This window comes from Crotalus tigris, unplaced genomic scaffold, assembly GCF_016545835.1.
Source record: "Crotalus tigris isolate CLP2741 ecotype Arizona unplaced genomic scaffold, ASM1654583v1 scf7180000020019.1302030, whole genome shotgun sequence".
NCBI lineage: Eukaryota > Metazoa > Chordata > Lepidosauria > Squamata > Viperidae > Crotalus > Crotalus tigris.
In genome coordinates, this window is record NW_024097821.1 from 1,095,814 (window position 1) to 1,109,880 (window position 14,067).

Genomic DNA, 14,067 nt, shown 5'->3' on the forward strand with positions numbered 1-14,067 from the left:
CCAAGTCTCTTATTCCATGATTCTGTAAGGGTCTCCTGCTGGAGCAGGGGGCTGGACTAGATGACCTCTAAGATCCCTTCCAAGTCTCTTATTCCATGATTCTGTAAGGGTCTCCTGCTGGAGCAGGGGGCTGGACTAGATGACCTCTAAAATCCCTTCCAAGTCTCTTATTCCATGACTCTGTAAGGGTCTCCTGCTGGAGCAGGGGGCTGGACTAGATGACCTCTAAGATCCCTTCCAAGTCTGTTATTCCATGACTCTGTAAGGGTCTCTTGCTGGAGCAGGGGGCTGGACTAGATGACCTCTAAGATCCCTTCCAAGTCTGTTATTCCATGATTCTGTAAGGGTCTCCTGCTGGAGCAGGGGGCTGGACTAGATGACCTCTAAGATCCCTTCCAAGTCTCTTATTCCATGATTCTGTAAGGGTCTCCTGCTGGAGCAGGGGCGGACCTAGATGACCTCTAAGATCCCTCCAAGTCCTCTTATTCCTGCTCTGTTATGGGTCTCCTGCTTGAGCATTGGGCTGGACTAGGATGACCTCTAAGATCCCTTCCAAGTCTCTTATTCCCTGACTCTGTAAGGGTCCTCCTGCTGGAGTCAGGGGGCTGACTATGATTACACTCTAAGATCCCTTCCAAGTCTGTTATTCCATGACTCTGTAAGGGTCTCCTGCTGGAGCAGGGAGCTGGACTAGATGACCTCTAAGATCCCTTCCAAGTCTCTTATTCCATGATTCTGTAAGGGTCTCCTGCTGGAGCAGGGGGCTGGACTAGATGACCTCTAAGATCCCTTCCAAGTCTGTTATTCCATGACTCTGTAAGGGTCTCCTGCTGGAGCAGGGGGCTGGACTAGATGACCTCTAAAATCCCTTCCAAGTCTCTTATTCCATGACTCTGTAAGGGTCTCCTGCTGGAGCAGGGGGCTGGACTAGATGACCTCTAAGATCCCTTCCAAGTCTGTTATTCCATGACTCTGTAAGGGTCTCCTGCTGGAGCAGGGAGCTGGACTAGATGACCTCTAAGATCCCTTCCAAGTCTGTTATTCCATGACTCTGTAAGGGTCTCCTGCTGGAGCAGGGAGCTGGACTAGATGACCTCTAAGATCCCTTCCAAGTCTCTTATTCCATGACTCTGTAAGGGTCTCCTGCTGGAGCAGGGGGCTGGACTAGATGACCTCTAAGATCCCTTCCAAGTCTCTTATTCCATGACTCTGTAAGGGTCTCCTGCTGGAGCAGGGAGCTGGACTAGATGGCCTCCAAGGACCTTTCCAATTCTATTACTAAGTTCAGAAGATTACCTGTGCTACATCCATACCTGTTGCAAACAATTCCGTCGAGCTTCTGGATCCTGATGCTTTATTAGTTCTTCAAGGAAGTCCGTTTTCTCAGACGCTTCTTCGGTTCCGCTGGAGGAGACAGATGGAGGTGAGTGAGAAGCCTCATACTTGCCCTGGTGCTACATACAGGTAGTCCTTGACTTACAGCCATTCGTTTAGTGACCGTTCAAAGTTACAACGGCAGTGAAAAAAGGGACCTGGGATCGTTTTTCACACTTACGACTGCTGTAGCATCCCCGGGGTCACATGATTTACATTTAGAGGCTTGGCAACTGACTCATATTTATGACGGTCGCTATGTCCTGGAGTCACATGACTCCCTTTTGTGAACCAGCAAAGTCAACGGGCGAAGCCAGATTCGCTTAACAACCATGTGATTAATTTAAAAACTGCGGCAAGGTAGGTCGTAAAATGGGGCAAAACTAACTGAAGAAATGTCTTAATAAGTTAGCAAATTCGGGGGTCAATTTTTGTGGTCGTAAGTCATAAGTCGAGGACTACCTCTACATTTCAAGCTTTACCATCAGGGGTGTCCATCAACTTTTCTGCACTGTTACCCCTAAGGGGAAAATACAGGTAGTCCTCAACTTACAACCACCTAAGGTTGTAAGTTGAGGACATAAGGGATCAAGAAATGTTATCAATAAGCCAGGTGGTCATTAAGCAAATCATCATGTAACTGTATGTGATTTTATAACCTTTCTCTCCGGTCGCTAAGTGAACCACTACGCTGCTTAAGCAAGGCATCACATGACTGACACTTGTCCTTCCCTGACAGCTTGTGTGTCAGAAGCTGGCTGGGAAGGTCACAACTGTGGATCACTTGACCCTGGGGCAGTGCGACCGTCCAAAATGCAAGCCGGCTGCCAAGTTTGTGACTGTGCAACCATGCACACACTGCAACATTACAACCACCTTTTCCCAAGTCACTTTTTTCAGCATAGTCATAATTTTAAACGGTCATTAAACAAAAGGTCATAAGCCCAAGGACTACCAATATATATGTATATATAGCCGCAATAAGTGGAAGATCTCTTAATTTATTTTTTATTTAAAGATCGCGACCCATTCCCCAATCCTGCCCAATATCTGGTCCCAAGCCACGTAGGGCTTTGAAGGTGATCACCCCACACCTGGAATTTCACCTGGAAGCACATTAAGCTCGTGACCTGGGTGCAAATCTAGACTGGCAAAAAAAAAAACCCCACTGCATATTGAACCAAGTGAAGCTTCCCGATAGTTTCCAAGGGCAGCCCCACGCAGGGCCTATTGCAGTAGTCAAAATCTAACCCTCACATAAAGGTGGCGACCCACGGCCCCGATCCTGCTGCTCAGGAACAGCATTAGTTTCTCGCGAGCTGGATGTTTACCCGTGGCTGAAGAGATTCTCCTGAGATTTCCGCAGCTCGCGACTCGTCTGCACGTGAAACCCCATGAAGGACTCCTCGTCGTCTGCTTGGCCTCCCGCACGGATGAACGCTAGGAACTGGTTGTAGAGGTCTTCCCACCGCTTCTCCACCGGGAAGTCCTCCTGACCCAACTGGCTGGATGGGAAAAACCAACAGTTCACACGAAATCACGTGCGAATGGACATCAGTGCATATTTAACGTGACACGCAGGAATTAACCAGTGGAACAACCTGCCTCCAGAAGCGGTGAATGCTCCAACACTGGAAGTTATATATTCAAGATGGACGGTATTTAATATTTATTTGTTATGTATATGTAGGGGTGTGGCTCTAGAGCAGTGGTTCTCAACCTTTTTAATGCCGCGACCCCCAACCGGTCGTAAGTCGAGGATTACTAAACCGGTCGTAAGTCGAGGACTACTCAACTGGTGCAGCACCGTTTGCAGAATGGGACTTTTGGCGGGCTCAGCAGGGCAGAGGCAGCCTGGACAAGTCCTATTGGCTTTTGAAAGCCAATAGAATTAGACTCTATTCAAGAGAGTCTATTCTATTGGCTTTCAAAAGCCAATAGAATAAAAGGGAGTAGCACAGCTAAGGAAAAGGGGGAAAAAATGGCGGATTGCGTTGTTTGGCGACCCCCGTGAAATGGTCGTTTGACCCCAAATGGGGTCCTGACCGACAGGTGGAGAACCACTGCTCTGTACATATGTTGTATATAGTATGTTTTAGGTGTGTGTCATGTATGTGTTTCACATTGAGAGCGGGCAACTAAATTTCATTTTGATGTGTGCCGTTGTGCCCACAATAAAAAAATGACAATAAAGATTATCTTATCTTTTCAAGAAGAGACTGGACAGCCATTTGTCTGAAATGGTATAGGGTTTCCTGCTTGAGCAGGGGGTTGGACTAGATGACCTCCAAGGTCCTTTCCAACTTTATTATTATTATTGTTGTTGTTGTTGTTATTCTTATTACTATATCTATCAGCTCTGACAATGTAATCTGTTCATAGGACTCTAGAAATAGTCCTTGACTTAACAACTGTTCCTTTAGTGACTATTTGTGGTTACAACGGCATTGAAAAAAGGGGATTTAGGACATTTTTCACAACCGTTGCAGCGATACCCTGGGTCACGTGATCGAAATTCACACACTTGGCAGCTGACTCATATTTATGACGGGCACAGCATCCCGGGGTCATGTGATCCCCTTTTGCGACCTTCTGATCAGCAAAGATTCGCTTAATGACTGTATGAGTAATTTAACAGCTGCAATGATTTGCTATGTCAAGGAAAGCCGTAATAGGGGGAGAAAGCTCATTTAACAAATGTCTCACTTAGCAACAAAAATTTTGGGCTCCATTGTGGTCGTAAGTTGAGGACTACCTGCATAAATCCCGTATTTTCTCACAAAGTTGATTAAGGAAAAAGAATGCCTGGTCCACGAAAAGGTGTCCTCAGGATATCGCCAAAGAGTCAAGATGAAACTTGACTGAAACGTTGACCATTTCTGATGTGCAGAGGACCATCAGGTCACCATCTTTAAAGTAGACTCCAAGGACACCCCTGGATCTAGGTCAGGGCTTTTCAACCTTTTCACCCATTGTACCACTTTTAGGATATGGCAACATCTGAGTACCACCAGTTGCCTAGCAAGGTGTCAAAAACTTGATGACCAAAACAACAACAACAAAAAAAAACCAAAGGAAAAAAGTGATGAAGTACAGGTAGTCCTCGACTTACAACAGTTCACTTAGTGACTGTTTGAAGTTACAATGGCACTGAAAAAAGTGCCCCCCAAGCCACAGCCGAGCAAGACACCTGCCTGCCCACCCAGCGGCGCTCTTCCTCCTGTCCGAGGTTTTCATTGGTGTGAGCATTTCGGTTGAGGATTGGCAGCGGGGGTAGGGTGGGGGGGTGTTTGGTTTTTATTCCTTCCCATCTGCTGGATGGTTGCAGCAGGTTTTGGTCCCTTCACATGACCCTGGGCCACTGTGACCATCATAAATATGAATCAGTTGCCAAGAATCTGAATGTAAATCACAAGACCCTGGAGAGGCTGCAACATTCCAGCTGATCCTGGCGCTTCTTCTGGGCTCAGCAGAAGCACCAGGATCAGTGCTGCTTTCCAGCTGATTGGTGCTTCTTCAGGGCTCAGCAGAAGCACCAGGATGAGCGCTGAGCTCCAGCTGGAGCCTGGCGCTGATCCTGGCACTTCCGCTGAGCCCTGACAGCCCTGCAGCTCCAGCCGTCTCTCGCTCAGGCTTGTGCGGTGCTACCACCAGTTCAACTCATTCCCCTCCCCCACTACCCCTTTTCTAGGATGGTCGTGTACCACCTGCCAGGTGCCCATGTACCACAGGTGGTACCCGTACCACTGGTTGAAAAGCCTTGCCATTGAAGACTCGTGGACTTTAGCTCCCAGAAATCTCCAAACGGGATGCTGGCTAGGGCACTCTGGGAGTTGAAATCTTCCCCTCTTAAAGGATGCCGGAGGGGGATTCTGGGAGTTGAAGTCCAGCCCTCTTAAAGCATGCTGGCTGGGGGATCCTGGGTGTTGAAGTCCAACCCTCTTAAAGAGTCCTGTCTGGGGGATTCTGGGAATTGAAGGGCCCCCCCCCTTAGAGTATGCCAGATGGGGGATTCTGGAATGAAGTCCTCCCCTCTTAAAGCATGCTGGCTAGGGGATTCTGGGAGTTGAAGCCCATCAAGACATGCTGACTGGGGGATTCTGGAGGCTGAAATCCACCCATCTTCAAAGGTTGAGCTTGAGAAATGCTGGATCAGATCATTGGACCAGGATTTGGAGACATGTTTGTGCTGAGATTGCTCCAGCCATCCATCAGCAAGGAAACAAGGTCTTTCCTAGCCAAACACTCATAGGAACAAGAATGGAGATTTTAGAAGAGTGGAAAGCCCAGAATCTCAACCGACCATGGTCTTCTGACTTACATAGCAGGTCTAGTGACAGCCTGATGGTCTCCAGAAGAATTCGCCACCCCAGGAACCTGGCACCCTTCTCTAGATTTGTTGGCGAAGGTGTCCTCCAGAACGAAGCCATTTGGAAATGTCAGTTTTCCCTAAAATTATATGATGGTTTGTTTATTTCACATGTTTACACAGCCACTCACCTTAAGTACATGTCACTAACAATATTAAACATGATAAAAACAGAGAGACGCAGACACAATACAGATAGTTCTCGTCTTATAACCATTCATTGACCGCACAAAGTTATAACGGCACTGACTTATGACCGTTTTTCATTCTTATGATCGTTGAAGCATAGTCAAGATTCAGATGCTTGGCAATTGACTCATATTTACGACAGTTGAAGTGTCCTGGGTTCATGTGATCTCCATGTGATTCACTTCACATCTGTGTTACTAACTTTACAACCGCAGTGATTTGCGTTTCAGCAGTGGCAAGTATAGCCGTAAAATGGGGCAAAAATGGTCATAAAGTGGAGTCATGACTGTCTTGCTTAGCTAGGGAAATTTGGGGCTAAATTGTGGGTCGTAAGTCAAGGACTTCCTGTAGAGTACAGAGAAGAGCAACAAAGATGATTAGGGGACTGGGGGCTGAAACATATAAGGAACGGTTGCAGGAATTTGGTATGTCTAGTTTAGCGAAGAGAAGGACGAGGGGGGACATGATAGCAGTGTTCCAATATCTCAGGGGCTGCCCCAAAGAAGAGGGAGTCAAGCTATTTTTCAAAGCACCTGAAGGCAGGACAAGAAGCAACGGATGGAAACTGATCAAGGAGAGAAGCAACCTAGAACTAAGGAGAAACTTCCTGACGGTGAGAACAATTAATCAGTGGAACAACCTGCCTCCAGAAACGGTGAATGCTCCAATGCTGGAAGTTTTTAAGAAGAGACTGGACAGCCATTTGTCCGAAATGGTGTAGGGTTTCCTGCCTGAGCAGGGAGTTGGACTAGATGACCTCCAAGGTCCCTTCCAACTTGACTACTATTATTATTATTATTATTAGATACTTCTCAATGTACAACCACAATTGGGACTGAAATCTTGGTCATTAAGTGATGCGGTCATTAAGTGCATCGTCAGAAGACTGGACCCGTTTTACAACCTCTTTAAGGATGGCTTGTAAGTGCCTTTGTTCAGCACCGTCATATCTCCAAACTGTTGTTAAACAAACAGTCATAAGTTGAGGAGTGCTTGTGAGGCATTTAGCAGCTGGGAAGGGGATCTACAAACAGCAAACATCCAGTATCACTAACACACCCGGTTAATATGAATGTACTAATTATCAATTCATTTTCATCTTAACTATTGTTCCTTGGCAATGCTTAGATTATTAATTATTAATAATTATTAACTATTCATAGTTAATTTATTAGTCAATTAATTATTAGTCAATTTAACTGTTATTAACTATTCGTTATTAATAACCACTATTTCCCACATCCATACAAATTTCTTGGCAGCAAAAAAAGAAAATCCATCCATATCTATCTATCTGTCTTTCTTTCTTTCTTTCTTTCTTTTCTTTTTTATCTCTATCATCTTATATCTATCACCTATCTATCTATCTTTATTTTTCTTTCTTTCTATCTATATCGTCTATCATCTATCTCTAGTTATATTTATCTACCTATATCTATCTTTCTATCTATATCTATTTATACATTATGAATCATCTATCTATCTATATCTATTTATCTTTCTTTCTATCTCTATCTATTGTCTATCATCTACTTTAGTTATATTTTTCTATCTATCTTTCTATCTATCTATATCTATCTTTCTATCTATATCTATTTATATCTAATCTATCTATCTATCTATCTATCTATTTATCTATCTATCTATTTTTCTATCTATCTATAGCAGGGGTTCTCAACCTTGGCAACTTTAAGACTTGTGGACTTCAACTCCCAGAATTCCTCAGCCAGCTTTGCTGGCTGAGGAATTCTGGGAGTTGAAGTCCACAAGTCTTAAAGTTGCCAAGGATGAGAACCCCTGATCTAGACCTATATCTAATTATCTATCTATCTATTTATCCAAACCTGGGATTTCTTGGTGGTCTCCTATCTAGGGATTTACCAATCCCGATCTTAAGAAAGCCCTTTAAGCAACAGCCTGAGTCTTCCAGACTCGGACCTCGATTCAACGGGTTCCCCATCCTAATACTTGCCTTGCCGACAAATTTCAAGTCGTTCGTGAAATTTCCTTCGTAGATAGAGCCGTCCTCTAGAAGGAGAATCCCGGATCCCTTCCGGATCAAGAGACAAAAAGAGAAAGGAGGAACCATTGGTGGAAAGCGGGATTGAAAAATCAAGTAAATAAATAAACATTAGTGTCAGTTTTTATAGTCCTTTTTTAAAAACAGAATCCAGAGACTCCCTTACCACCATTTTATCCAGGTGAAACGTCCTCTGGAAGCAGAGCCCGGATTGCGTCACCACAATCCCTGGTCCATGCCGCTGGTCGTTTTGCCACATCCCGATGTACCTCTCGCCTCTGACATCCGGCAAGCCAGGAATGAATTGAAATTGAATAATTAAATTAAATTTAAATTACGTTACGTTTACATTAAATTCAACCTCAAGTGTTCTTGGTGGTTCCTTGCTCCAGCTGTTGTTCACCAACCAGACTATTCCCACCAACACAGATAGGGGGAGCCACTAGTACGTGCATAGACAGCAAAACCCACATCCCTCAAACACTGATGATGTTACCTAGTTGGGTCATGAGAGGTCTGCAAGGAAAGAATCAAGTTGAAAGAGCACCAAGGACTTCACAGTCCTCCTCTTCCTCCTCCTTCCACAGTCTTCCTCCCCTCCTCCTCCTCCTCCTCCTCCTCCTCTCCACAAACCCTACTCCCTTCTAGATGATGTTACATAGCTGGGTGATGAAAGGTCTGCAAGGAAATAACCAAGCTCAGAGAGCACCAAGGACCCCACAGTCCTTCCTCCTCCTCCTCCTCCTCCTCCTCCTCCTCCTCCTCCTCCTCCTCCTCCTCCTCCCTCCTCCTCCTCCTCCTCCTCCTCCTCCTCCTCCTCCACAAACCCTACTCCCTTCTAGATGATGTTACATAGTTGGGTGATGAAAGGTCTGCAAGGAAATAACCAAGCTCAGAGAGCACCAAGGACCCCACAGTCCTTCCTCCTCCTCCTCCTCCTCCTCCTCCTCCTCCTCCTCCTCCTCCTCCTCCTCCTCCTCCTCTCCGCCTCCCCTCCTCCTCCTCCTCCTCCTCCCTCCTCCTCCTCTCCACAAACCCTACTCCCTTCTAGATGATGTTACATAGCTGGTGATGAAAGGTCTGCAAGGAAATAACCAAGCTCAGAGAGCACCAAGGACCCCACATCCTTCCTCCTCCTCCTCCCTCCTCCTCCTCCTCCTCCTCCTCCTCCTCCCTCCTCCTCCCCTCCTCCTCCTCCTCTCCTCCCCTCCTCCTCCTCTCCTCCTCCTCTCCACAAACCCTACTCCCTTCTAGATGATGTTACATAGCTGGGTGATGAAAGGTCTGCAAGGAAATAACCAAGCTCAGAGAGCACCAAGGACCCCACAGTCCTTCCTCCTCCTCCTCCTCCTCCTCCTCCTCCTCCTCCTCCTCCTCCTCCTCCTCCTCCTCCTCTTCCTCCTCCTCTCCACAAACCCTACTGTCTTCTAGATGATGTTACATAGCTGGGTGATGAAAGGTCTGCAAGGAAATAACCAAGCTCAGAGAGCACCAAGGACCTCACAGTCATTCCTCTCCTCCTCCTCCTCCTCCTCCTCCTCCTCGCACTGATGATGCCACCTAGTTGGGTCATGAAACGTCTGCAAGGAAACCACCCAGCTCAGAGAGCACCAAGGACCCTACACTTTATTTACTCACGAGATGCAAGCCGTCTTACCTCTCCTTATCATCCCAGACACCATAACCTGTTTTCTTGTCCTTCTTCCAGTGTCCTGTGTATTTAAATGGATGTCCGGTACTCGGGGGACTATCCAGGACGCCAAAACCCTCCCGCACGTTGTCCTTGAAATAGCCTTTGTAGACCATCTCATTGCCGTATCTGAAAAATAACAAAGACCTCTTCAACGGAGAGCGGATTTTAACAGTACAGGCGGTCCCTGACTTATGACCACATTTTGTGTTGCAAAGTGGTTGTTAAGGGAGTCACACCCAATTTTGCACCATTTTTGCCCCAATTCTTCAGAGATCATCTAGTCCAACCCCCTGCTGGAGCAGGAGATCCTTACAGGATCATGGAATAGCAGAGTTGGAAGCGGCCTTGGAGGTCATCTAGTCCAGCCCCCTGCTCAGGCAGGAGACCATTTCAGACAAACTTACTCGCAGATACCGTAGCCATTCATCTGACCATCCCTCCAGTGGCATTTGTAGCAGTTGTAGTGGTCCTTGGATTCTTGAGGGATCAAGCAGATCCCAAACCTGAAACCCAGAAGAAAAGATGTTAGAGAGAAATGCTGGCATTGACTTATAGTGAGGAAATCTCATTATTCTGGAACTGGAAAAAGCCCTGAAGGTCATCCAGTCCAACCCGCTTCAAATAGGCACCCAATTAAAGTATCCTCAATGCTCCACCACATCCAGTACAGGCAATCCTTGACTTATGACCACAATTGAGCCCAAAATTTGTGTTGCTAAGTGAGAGAGTTGTTAAATAGTTGTGCCCCATTTTACAACCTTGCTTGCCACTGTTGTTAAGTGAATCACTGCAGATGTTAAGCTAGTAACAAGGTTGTTGAGTAAATCTGGATTCCCTGTTGACTTTGCTTGTCGCAAAAGAAGTTCACTTGAATCCGGGACACTGCGACCGTCATAAATATGAACCATTTGCCAAATGTCTGAATTTTGATCATGCAATGGTCTCAAATGAGACGACTGGCTGTAAGTCACTTTTCTCAGCACTGTCGTAACTTCGAGTGGTTATTAAATGGATGGCCATAAGTCGAGAACTAGCTGTATGTAAGTGTGCAAGAATTCCCAAAACAGATTTGCAGACGAAGTCAATTCCGAGGTGCTGTTTTTCCTGGCACCGTCCAGAGGCAGTTTAATTATGTCTTAATTTAGTGCAGTGGTTCTCAACCTTTTTAATGCCGTGAACCCCAGCCGGTCGTAAGTCGAGGACTACTCCACCGGTCGTAAGTCGAGGACTACTCAACTGGTGCAGCACCGTTTGCAGCATGGGACTTTTGGCAGGCTCAGCAGGGCAGAGACAGCCTGGACAATTCCTATTGGCTTTGGAAAGCCAGTAGAATTAGACTCTATTCAAGAGGGTCTATTCTATTGGCTTTCAAAAGCCAATAGAATACAAGGGAGTAGCACAGCTAAGGAAAAGGGGGGGGAAATGGCGGACTGCGTTGTTTGGCGACCCCCGTGAAATGGTCGTTCGACCCCAAATGGGGTCCCGACCCACTGGTTGAGAACCACTGATTTAGTGGGATTTATGTTTTTTAGCCTCTTGGTTTTGTCTCTTGCCTCCAGGGTTTCCTGGTGGTCTCCCATCCAAAGCCCGATTTGGCCCAAACCTGCTTACCTGCCAAACCCTCACAAGGTCAAGTGGATTTTAGGCCTGGATCTACCCAACAGACAAATCTGGGCATTGCACGCTGGGCTCGAGAGAGACCAAGCAACCTGCCACTCAAAATAGTCCCCCCGTAAGTCGGCAATTCACCAGGTAAAGCCACTCACCCATTTTCGAAGCCTTTCTTGAAATCTCCAGCATAATTCTGGCCATTGGGCCACGTCAGCTTCCCTCTGCAAAGAGAAGAGACCGATTAAAGCCATTAATTAAATCTGAGCTTTAATTAATCGGGGCTTTCCAGCCACCCGGCGAAGGGACTTACTTTCCATGCGGTTTCCCAAGGCACCACTCCCCCTCGTAGGTGGCACTCCTCAACCGTTCTTCAGTCCTGAATGTGAAGCTGGCGCAGCGGCAGAGAGGGGGGTCGGATTTTGGGCCTTTGCCCGTGTCACCCCACAACGGGAGATCCCTCTTGTCCTGCAAGGCCTGGCCCACCGCCCGGTTGATCTTCCACTGCCACACCACCTAGAGAGGGGGATAGGAGAAGGGCGGATGAAAGAAAGAAAGAAAGAAGGAAGGAAGGAAGGAAGGAAGGAAGGAAGGAAGGAAGGAAGGAAGGAAGGAAGGAAGGAAGGAGAGAGAGAGAGAGAGGGAGGGAGGGAGAGAGAGAGAGAGGAAGGAAGGAAGGGTGTGAGGAAAAGAAAGAGAGAGAGAGAGAGGAAGGAAGGAAGGGTGTGAGGGAAAAAAGAAAAGAGGGAGGAAGAAAGAAAGAGAGAGAGGAAGGAAGGAAGGAAGGAAGGAAGGAAGGAAGGGTGTGAGGGAAAGAAAGAAGGGAGGGAGGGAGGATTATAAATATAGCTTATAAATTATAGATCGATGGTAGAGAGCTTATGGATAGCTGATAGATACAGCAGGAAGGAAAGAAGGAAGGAAGGAAGGAAGGAAGGAAGGAAGGAAGGAAGGAAGGAAGGAAGGAAGGAAGGAAGGAAAGGAATCCACACATCTTCAAGATTGCCCTAAAGATGTAAAATTGTAATTAATTCCATCAAAAGAGTATGATTTCCTCTCAACAGGTAGTCCTTGACTTATGACCATTCGTTTAGTGACTGTTTAGGTTACAACGGCATTGAAAAAAGGGAGTTTGGACCATTTTTCACATTTACCCCTATTGCAGCATCCCCAGTCATGTGATCAAAATTCAGACAACACCTGTCAACCAACACGCATTTACGACAGTCGCAGCATCCCGGGAGGGGTCACGTGATCCTGCTTGGCAACCTTCTGACCAGCAAAGTCAATGGGGGAAGCCAGGTTCAGTTAACAACCGTGTTACTCACTTTACAACCGCAGTGATTCACTTAACAACTGTGGCAAGAAAGGTCATAAAATGGGACCAAACTCACAACCACTATCTGACTCAGCAATGGAAATTTTGGTCTCAATTGTGGTTGTAAGTCGAGGACTTCCCGTATTTCCTCTTTACAGGTAGTCCTCGACTTACGACTATTCGTTTAGGGACCATCCAAAGTTACAACAGTGTTGAAAAAAGTTGACTTATGACCATTAGGTTTTTCACACTTAACGACCGTTGCAGTCTTCCCCTTTGTCAGGTGATCAAAATTTGGATGCTTGGCAACTGACTCACAGTTACGATGGTCGCATGATCCCCTTTTTGATGGAATTAGTCATTTACTGGACATTCATTGCTTGGACAATCTTTGCAAACCACATGGGAAGAGTAACATGTAGTTGTTCCACCGTACAGGGAGTCCTTGACTTGCAACCACAATTGAGACCAGAATTTCTGTTCCTAAGTGAGACAGTTAACTGAATTTTGCCCCATTTTACGACCATTTCTTGCTACAGTCGTTAAATGGATCCTCACAGTTATTAGGTTGTAAAGTGAATCTGAGCTCCCCCATCGACTTCGCTCGTCAGAAGGTCGCAAAAGGGGATCACGTGACCCTGTCCTAAATACGAGTCAGTTGCTAAGCATCTCAATTTGGATCACGTGACCATGGGGGAGGCTGCAATGGTCGTAAGTGTGAAAAACGGTCATAAGTCACTCTTTTTGGTGTCATAACTTTGAATGGTCACTAAGTGAGCTGTCGTAAGATGGGGACTACTTGCACGCAAGGCCATCAGCCACTTACTTTGGCTTTTGCTGCTTTGGCCAACAGGAAGAAATTGTCTTCGGGAGTCACAATCAGTAAAGCACAGCTGCAAAAAAAAAGACAAATTGTAGAAGTTCTGCATTAAAAGTAATTTCATCTTTTTAACTGTGTAAACCAGGGTTCCCAACCTACAGTCCGTGGCTCGGTACTGGGACGTGGCCTCTTGGCCACCAGGCTCCGGGAACAGCTGGCGAGGCCTGCCCCACCTGTGGTAGCCTTGCCGCGTGGGCGCTAGCAGTCCCATTTGCACATGTGTGGGGATGCTAGCATCGCTGCCAGCGTCATGCGGGCGCCAGTAGCCCATTTGCGCACACGTGGGTGATTTTGGGCCAATCACCAGGAGGTGGAGAGTTCTAGTTCTGCCTTAGGCACGAAAACTGGCTGGGTGACTTTGGCCCAATCACCAGGAGATGGTGAATTCTAGTCCTGCCTTAAGCACGAAAAGTGACTGGGTGATTCGGGCCAATCAGCAGGAGATTGTGAGTGGCCTGTGTGGCCTATTTGCACATGCGCATGGCCAACAAGTGCATCACGGATACGCGTGGCCCACTTGTGCATGCATGTGCAGGCTATTGCCACCATTGTGCACGCACCTATTTGCGCATGTGCACGCAGGCTGCACACGCACACATTCTCCTTCTGCTTCCTT

The 14,067-nt window shown here is 46.7% G+C and overlaps 1 protein-coding gene across 6 annotated transcripts in view; it reads right to left on the reverse strand.

The window, feature by feature from the left end:
- The window catches only part of ALS2CL (ALS2 C-terminal like), a 58,859-nt gene that overhangs the window by 11,508 nt on the left and 33,284 nt on the right, over positions 1–14,067 (reverse strand). For all 6 annotated transcript variants that reach the window (XM_039365256.1, XM_039365254.1, XM_039365253.1 and 3 more), the window contains 10 exons: positions 13,398–13,464; positions 11,567–11,769; positions 11,412–11,477; positions 10,050–10,148; positions 9,610–9,771; positions 8,119–8,230; positions 7,905–7,982; positions 5,696–5,823; positions 2,706–2,879; positions 1,314–1,404 (listed from right to left, as the gene is read on the reverse strand). In XM_039365256.1, coding sequence (XP_039221190.1) covers positions 1,314–1,404; positions 2,706–2,879; positions 5,696–5,823; positions 7,905–7,982; positions 8,119–8,230; positions 9,610–9,771; positions 10,050–10,148; positions 11,412–11,477; positions 11,567–11,769; positions 13,398–13,464 — 1,180 coding nt within the window. The remainder of the gene's footprint in view (positions 1–1,313; positions 1,405–2,705; positions 2,880–5,695; positions 5,824–7,904; positions 7,983–8,118; positions 8,231–9,609; positions 9,772–10,049; positions 10,149–11,411; positions 11,478–11,566; positions 11,770–13,397; positions 13,465–14,067) is intronic.